The 7,610-nt window shown below is 44.2% G+C and overlaps 1 protein-coding gene across 1 annotated transcript; it reads right to left on the bottom strand.

The window, feature by feature from the left end:
* Positions 1 to 2,094: 2,094 nt before the first annotated feature.
* On the bottom strand, positions 2,095 to 6,324 carry PNRC1 (proline rich nuclear receptor coactivator 1). Its single transcript, XM_047732392.1, has 2 exons — positions 5,644 to 6,324; positions 2,095 to 3,186 (listed from the first exon to the last, which is right to left on the bottom strand). Exons 1-2 carry the CDS (start codon positions 6,181 to 6,183, stop codon positions 2,743 to 2,745), a joined length of 984 nt encoding a protein of 327 aa, XP_047588348.1. The 5' UTR covers positions 6,184 to 6,324; the 3' UTR covers positions 2,095 to 2,742.
* Positions 6,325 to 7,610: the final 1,286 nt, after the last annotated feature.

Genomic DNA, 7,610 nt, shown 5'->3' with positions numbered 1-7,610 from the left:
AGTTAAAATTTATACCTGAAGTTGGTGAATGCAAAGTGTTTCCTTTATAATCCCATAAAACCAGTTATAGGAACACTAGAGGAAAAATGTTTTAAGACTTCAGTAGAACAGCAGAGGTGGTTAAATAGATTGGCCTGCACTTCAGTGTGAATTAGGAAACCTAACCCACAATTAATGGTATTACAAAGTGAAGACCTTGGGAAGGGAGTAGGTTAGAAGGGTAGAACCCTCCAGAATGGATTAATAGCCTTACAAAAAGGGCCCAAGAAAGCTTTCTCAACCTTCCTGCCATGTGACTTAATGGAAACTTCCTATCTATGAACCATGAACTGGATTCTCAGACACCAGATCTGGTGGTTATCATGATCTTGGACTTCCTGGGCAACAAGACAGTGAGAAATTTTAAGCTACCCAGTCTTTGGTACGGTTACAGCAGTCTCAAGGGACTAGGACCACTAGCAGACTAGTATCTTACTAGAATACTGAAAAGTATTCAACTTCTGAGTTTGCTAATACCTTTCACTGTATCATCCATAGTGTAATTCAGCCAATTTTGTTTACTCTTCAAACCATAAAATTATTTTATCATCTATTTCCTTTACTTAGAAAATCTTACAAAATTTTGCAAGGCCAAAAGCTTCCTGTATTTCGTTAAAGTTTCTCTAAATGCATTTTTTAAAAGCCAGCCGTATGTAACTTTTGTCATAAGCACAGCTTTCTCGGGGCGTCTGGGTGGCTCAGTAGGTTAAAGCCTCTGCCTTCAGCTCAAGGTCATGATCCCAGGATCCTAGGATCAAGCCCCACATCAGGTGCTCTGCTCAGCAGGGAGGCTGCTTCCGTCCTCTGTGCCTGCCTCTCTGCCTGTGATGTGTCTGGTCAAATAAATAAGTAAAATCTTAAAAAAAAAAAAAAAAAATTATAGCTTTCTCTATATACATAGAAGAATTAAGCATTTTCTAGCCAGAGCCAAAGAATGGTTGGCTGGTATGTGCCATGTAAACAAGACTGCAGGCACTTACATTGACGAGTTTAGATTTTGCGGTGGCTATATTGTTTTCATACCTTCCCGGCACAGCTAGCTCATCAATACCAATTCTAAGGTTGTGCCCACACCACCTACCTTTGCACATCCAGGAAGTCTCTCCTACTGTATGAATCGAATGAGTATTTGAGTCTAGGACCTTAAGACTATTCCGTTTATCTTTTTTTGGAAGGATGGTAATACCTTTCTCAACTATTCCACCTTAAGAGAATTATATGTACCCTTTTATTACCCTTTTTGTATGTCTGAGAATCATATATAACCTCTTAATACCCTTTTCATATGTTAAGTATTGCCTGACTACTCAAAAAAACTTTCCTTTTGTTTCAAGATAAACCTTAGCTGGGCGCCTGGGTGGCTCAGTGGGTTAATCTTCTGCCTTTGGTTCAGAGGTCATGATCTCAGGGTCCTGGGATCGAGTCCCCCATTGGGCTCTCTGCTCAGCAGGGAGCCTGCTTCCCTCTCTCTCTCTCTGGCTGCCTCTCTACTTGTGATCTCTGTCAAATAAATAAATAAAATCTTAAAAAAAAAAAGATAAAACCTTAGCTTTGTAGAACTAAAAAACATACAGGGAAAACTAGTGCTTCAGAACAAAATTTGAATTTTAAAGTAAAAATACATAATCTACCATACTTATCTTTTAGCAAACATCAAGAGGTTCAAAATTGCCACCTCTACTTTAACATAAATTATGCTTGCTTTGGTTCAAGAACCACCATTCAGAATCATCGTAAATTTAGTGAACCAAGTGTCATTTTCTTTCACTGATATTATAGGGGAAGTTAAACAGTGCTTATGAACAGTTCATATATAAAAATATATTGTAAATTATAAACGAATCAGTTGTACTTATTACCACAACCATTCCAACTACAAAATGGGGAATTCCTCCCCTGGGAGGTAGTAGCATTAAATTATTGGACTCTAAATTTCAGAGGGAGGAAGGACAATTAGTGCAATACTAAGACAATTAGTAAAATCGGAAAGTTAAAACCCATCTCCTAGTCACACGCTCAAACATGAAAGTCACACACAAAGAGTCAAGACTAGTGTAAAAGGGGGGGCCAAATTATTATTATATTTAAAAATTTGATCATAACCAATTTTGTTGGCATTAAAATTAGAGGTATTTTCAATTTGAGTGGATAAACCAAAAACCAGAAATTAAGTTTGGTAAAAATGGGAACAGGAGTTTTCCAGTTAATTACAGATTAGAAGGCAGAAATCAATTTAGAGAAACACAGACAAACCCCATGTTTACAATGATTGTTCCACGGATTTAAACTTCAGTAGTGCATTAGTAAACTGTTCACATTTAGATCTTCACCTTGAGATTAGATAGCTGTTTCTTTAAAAAAAAATCTCATTACCTTGTGCAAATAACTCGGTCTTCCATGTGCCTTAGCACACTTAAAATTTCTCCATTGTATATATACAAAACACCTACCAACTGGTAGGGCAAAATACATACTTTCATAACAAAACTATAATGTACCTCTCAAGTATGAACAATATACACATAATACATGGTATACAGTATTTACAAAATATAAAATATAATACAAGTTGTTTGTAATTTTTTAAACTCATCTTTTGCACTTGTATGTTACAAGGCAAATTTCCATTTCTGTACCAATTTTCTTTTCAAGAGTCCAGGGATTTTGAAAAAACTGTTTTACAGACATACTGCAATCTGAGATCTAAGTTTGAACTTTTAGGAGCGTTTTTAAGTGTACTGCCATCAACTCCCTATTTTGGTTGGAATTTGCAATAGTGCTTCCCATCCAGTGACTAGGAGGCTTTGGAAGAACACTAGGAGAAGGTGGATCACTAAACTTTGCCCCAGCATAATTTTCCTTTTGGTTCACTTCAGTTAGAAATGCTGATTTCTTCAAATGCATATTTTTAATGTTCTCAGTATTTTTAAAAGGCTTTTTTCCTTGCTTCTGGAGTAAATCAGATGAAACAGAATCCTGCCAAAAGTTATTTTCATTTCTTTTTGCAGAGGTGATCTTGGTTAGTGGTAAGTTATATTTGCTTTTCTGTCTGTTTATCTTTGGTTGTTCACACAAGTGTATACCATGAACAAGCTGGCCGTGGGGAATGGCAATTTTCTCCGATTTTCCCATCTTTGATTTTAAAACCTACAAAGACAAGGAACATAAAAGTGAATACAGTCTCATGACAGACATTAGTCACAAACCTCACACCATGTATTTAATGTTTTCTTCTCCTGGACTTTAGTTATGGTCTTGATTAAACATGTATGTGCTCGCTGCACTTATCAAATAAGCAAACTCCAAGTTTACTACTAAAAATCATTACTATTACCAAGTGTCAAAGGGAAAATCCCAAAGTAACCCAAGTTCATCATTCTGTATCAACTGTAAGGAAGAGTAATGAGCAACCTTCCAAAAATACACAAGCTAATAAATGTGTCAGGGGTTTTACACTAGGATGTGTCTAAGAGAAATTTTTGCACGTTTTCATTGATTGGCTGAATCTGGTTAAAAATAAAATCTATGTTCATAGATTACTATTTGTCTTTTAGTCAAAACTTTTTAATATTATTCCAGATAAAAACTTAATTAGCAGGAACTAGATTTTAAGTGACCAAGTGTTTGGTAATGGTTACTAACTACACAGAAAAATTATCTCCCAGTTTCTGAAAACAAAATTTCAGAAATTCAAATATTAAAAATTTAAATACTAATCACTTTATGTCTTTCCCTATTATAGCTACTTACAGCAAATACATGACCAGAAAATTGTTTCCACCTGCCCCTACTTCCTGGTTTAACAACTGCTTCAAAAACTTTGCTACACCAATTCTAATCACTTTTCCTAACTCAAAGTGATCTTTATAGGAAGCCACGACCGGATGGGAAAGTATACAGTACTTAATTAGATCATTGCCCTTCCAATACTTGGTAGTATGGTAGGGAAGCGGGACCCAAAAGACAAACGCTGGGGCACAAGGTAACATTCCATGTAACTGCCAGAGTTCCCTGTTTGAACTGTTCTAGACAATAATAATTACTTGTTAACTAGGAAACAAGTAGTACGAAAGTAGACTATTAACTTATATCACAGAGCCGTGGAATTTTAAAATTTGAATCTAATATAAGTAATCACGGAGGTCAAATCTCCTTCCCCCTCCCCCAAGGGCACAGCGAGAGAGAACCTGCAAATCTCTCCAATATTCTTCCAGCAAGAAATGGTTGTAACTTATTTTCATTTTAAAAATATCTAATGTTTTATTTAATTTTTTACATTTTATTTATTTACTTTTCTGAGAGTGAGCAAGCAAACAAGGCGGGGGGTGGGGGGTTAGCAGAGGGAGAAGCAGACTCCTCTAGGAGCAGGGAGCCCGATGCGGGGACTGGACCCCAGGATTCCGGGATCATGACAAACCGAGGGCCTACACTCAACCAACTTGAGCCACCCAGGCGCGCGCTTTTCTTTTCCAAGATTTTGTCAGACACAGAAGGAGCACAAGCAGGGGGAGCAGCGGACTCCCCGCTGAGCCGCGAGCCATACGCAGGGACTCGATCCCAGGACTCCAGGATTATAACTTGAGCCGGAGGCAGACGCTGAAACCACTGGCCACCAAAGCGTCCCAACTTATTTTCATTTCTTGTTAGGACAGTGTAAGTCTTTGAAACCGGAAAATTTTATTTTGCTATAGAGATCAATTTCAAATCATTTTAGCGATTTAATCTCGTTTGAGTTTTCATTTTATCCTAACCCAACAGCATGGCAATTGGGTGGCTTAACGTCAACTCAACTTTTCTAAAAAGTTCACTCGTTCTGGACACAATAAAACCACCTTCCACTAATAAGGCCTACTACAGCACGGACTGTAAATAAACCATCCCATTCATCTATAGACTAACACGCAAAACATCGTTTCAAAGAGGCAAGAACTGCCGCCGCTCCTGCCAACTTCTCAAGTTAGAAGTAGAGCTAAGCAGGCTGGCCGGCGAGGGGCAGAGCCCCAATCGGGCCAGCGCCGCACACGCAGCACCTCTCATCTCAGCAAAAAGCCAAAGGGAATGGAGCCGCTCCTAGCATACTCCAAATCCCACAACAGGGCGGTGAGAAAAGTGCACGCGCGCCGCCGACTAGTCTTGCAGCTACCAACGGTCAGGTAGCTGACGACGGTCGCCCACCCCTTCCCCTACCACGGCCACACGGCCTAACCTTCATGAGCGCCGGAGCGCTGCGCACGTAGCGCGCGCTGACGTCAGCCTCCCGCGGGCCCCTTCCATCCCCCACCCCACCGCGCGCCCGAACACCGAAACCCCCTGGAACGGCGCCAGCCTTCTAAATTGGGGCTGTTGCTGGGGCGCAGCCGCTCCTCTCATTGGCTGGCTCCCGGGAGCCAATCAGCAGCGCCAGCGCATGCCTCCCCCTCCCCCTTCTTTCCCCAGCTAGAACGGAGCGGGCGTCACGGAAACTTCCCTCCCGAGTAAACAGCCGCCCCTCACCCCGGCCCCCCCTTCCCGACCCCTCAGAGCAGGGCCCCAAATTCCAGGGCCGGCCGTGCCCGTCTAAGGGCCAGAACTCAACAGCCTCCATGTCCCCCTCGCGGTCCTTACCTCTCTTCTGAACAAGGGCTGGCCGGGCGCCGCGGGCGGCAGCTGGCCGGGGAAAGGGCTCGCTTCCTCAGTTTGGGTTGCGGCCGCAGAACCTGGGGCCAAACTGGCCGCCTGGTCCGGGACTTCCTGCGCCCCGCTCGGGCCCGTCGCGGGGCTCCGCCCGCCCTCGAGGCTCGGCCGGTGCTGCTGGTACTGATGGAAGCGGCTGGGCAGCTGCCCCGCCGGGCTGGCCCGCACCCTCTTCTTTCGCCGCTTCTTTGGCGCTGCCCGAGGGGTGCCTCCCGCCGTAGCTAGACTACAGTTGGACAGAGGTGCAGGGGCGCGAGGCTGTGGGGTCAGACAGGGACCGTCTCCCCCGAGGAAGTGAGGGAGAAAAAGGGTGGGGGGCAGTGCCCGGGGGTCCGGGATCCGGGGTAAAGGCGGCGGGGCCGTGGTCACCATCGGGAGGGCCCCGAAGTAACCACGGGTGGAAAAGCCCAGAGACGCAAAGCGGCCGCCCAGGACAAGTGGCTCCCGCTGGGGGACGGAGACGACGGTCATAGCTCTAGGAGGAAAGTGGCTCAGCAAGAAGAAAAGGAGGAAGTGAAGCCAGCGATCACAGGGCGGCGGCGGCGGCTGCTGCTGCTAAGAGAGCCCGAGTGGAGCTCGGACCATGGTTCGGGCGGTGGCGGCGCAGCAACAAACAGCTTCAGCCTCAGCGCGGAGTGTTGTTATCAGAAGCTCCGCCCTGTGCCCGCCCACCTCCCTCCAGGAGCCCAATCAGAATGCGACAGAACTGGCCACGCCCCTTCTGCTCTCCCTCCACCGCCTCCGAGAGACGCACACAAACAACCAGCTTGCTGCAGCCCCGCACAAAGAGCGCGCACTGCGCAGGCGCTGCCAACGGGCTCTTTCGGGAAGAGCCGGTCCCGCGAACAATGAAGTTCCGTTTCAGCCCCACCTCCCCCACCCTTCTCCTTACTCGCCCCCGCACCTTGCCCCGAAGGCAGTGGTGGAAGTGCGGTATCTAGGCTGAATTTGGAAAAGGGGATGGGGGCGGGAGAAAGAAACATCAAGGCCCGTGATGCTTCCTCAGCTACTGACCTTGGGGATGTATCTGTTTTATTTCAAGCCTAATGTAACAGTATTAATTATTTTTTTAAGATTTCAAAGTACGTTATAGGGGTTTCATTCTTAGCAATTGTAAGGAAATTAGTCCACATTTAAATTATATTTGGCGAAGTGCGACTTACGTTTTTGTTTTTTGTTTTCATTTACTCGGGTCACCAACGCTGTTCGTTAGCCACGGTAAAGAGTGAGAAGGGAGTAACTTGAAATTGGCCCCTTAGTATATAAAGAGTTCCCCATAAATCCGTAACTGAGCAGTGGAAATGTTATTGTCCTTATACTTGAAGAACTGTGAGACTTTGAGATCACGAAACGGTGCCTGATAGAGGAGAAAGCAAAGGAAGAGGCTTGCGTCTCAGGGAGAAAGTGAAACGGCTCTGCAACATACAGTCTTGTTTTGCTAGCTGTGTGTTATGGAAATCTCACGCGCATCATCCCTCCGCACTGCGCTCACACACACAAAATATCGTGGCTATTTTATCAAGTACTTTTGTGGTAGAAACTGTTCTTTACATAAACTGTCATTTGAACCTCACAACATCCCTAAGAAACTGGTACTATATTTTAGCCCTATTTCATTGGGGGGGGGGGGGGCGGGGGAGGACAGCTTTAGAAAGGCAAAAAATCTTTGTCAAACATCGTGCGGTAAATTAATAGGATTTGGACTCCGGTCTAGGAATTGCAAGATCAAAGTGCGATAGGTCTTTAGACCACCATAATAATCTTACACTTCTCTATATCCTTGGAGCTTCTAGCGAATATTTTTCAGCTTTGTGGTGCTTGATAAATGTTTTATGATTGGTAACAAAGTTGGACAGAGGGAATATCTAGATTAATGCTTCCAAAACTTTATGCAAATG

The sequence above is a fragment of the Lutra lutra genome, chromosome 6 (assembly GCF_902655055.1).
Source record: "Lutra lutra chromosome 6, mLutLut1.2, whole genome shotgun sequence".
In the NCBI taxonomy this organism is placed as follows: Eukaryota; Metazoa; Chordata; class Mammalia; order Carnivora; family Mustelidae; genus Lutra; species Lutra lutra.
The sequence above is the reverse complement of the archived record's forward strand: the minus strand, read 5'-3'. Positions and strand labels throughout refer to the sequence as shown.

Coding starts and splice junctions, on each gene's coding strand:
- PNRC1 (XM_047732392.1), bottom strand. CDS start 6,183: ATGACCGTCGTCTCCGTCCCCCAGCGGGAGCCACTTGTCCTGGGCGGC. Junction 3,187..5,643: donor AGCCCTTGTTCAGAAGAGAG/GTAAGGACCGCG, acceptor TTGTCTTTGTAG/GTTTTAAAATCAAAGATGGG.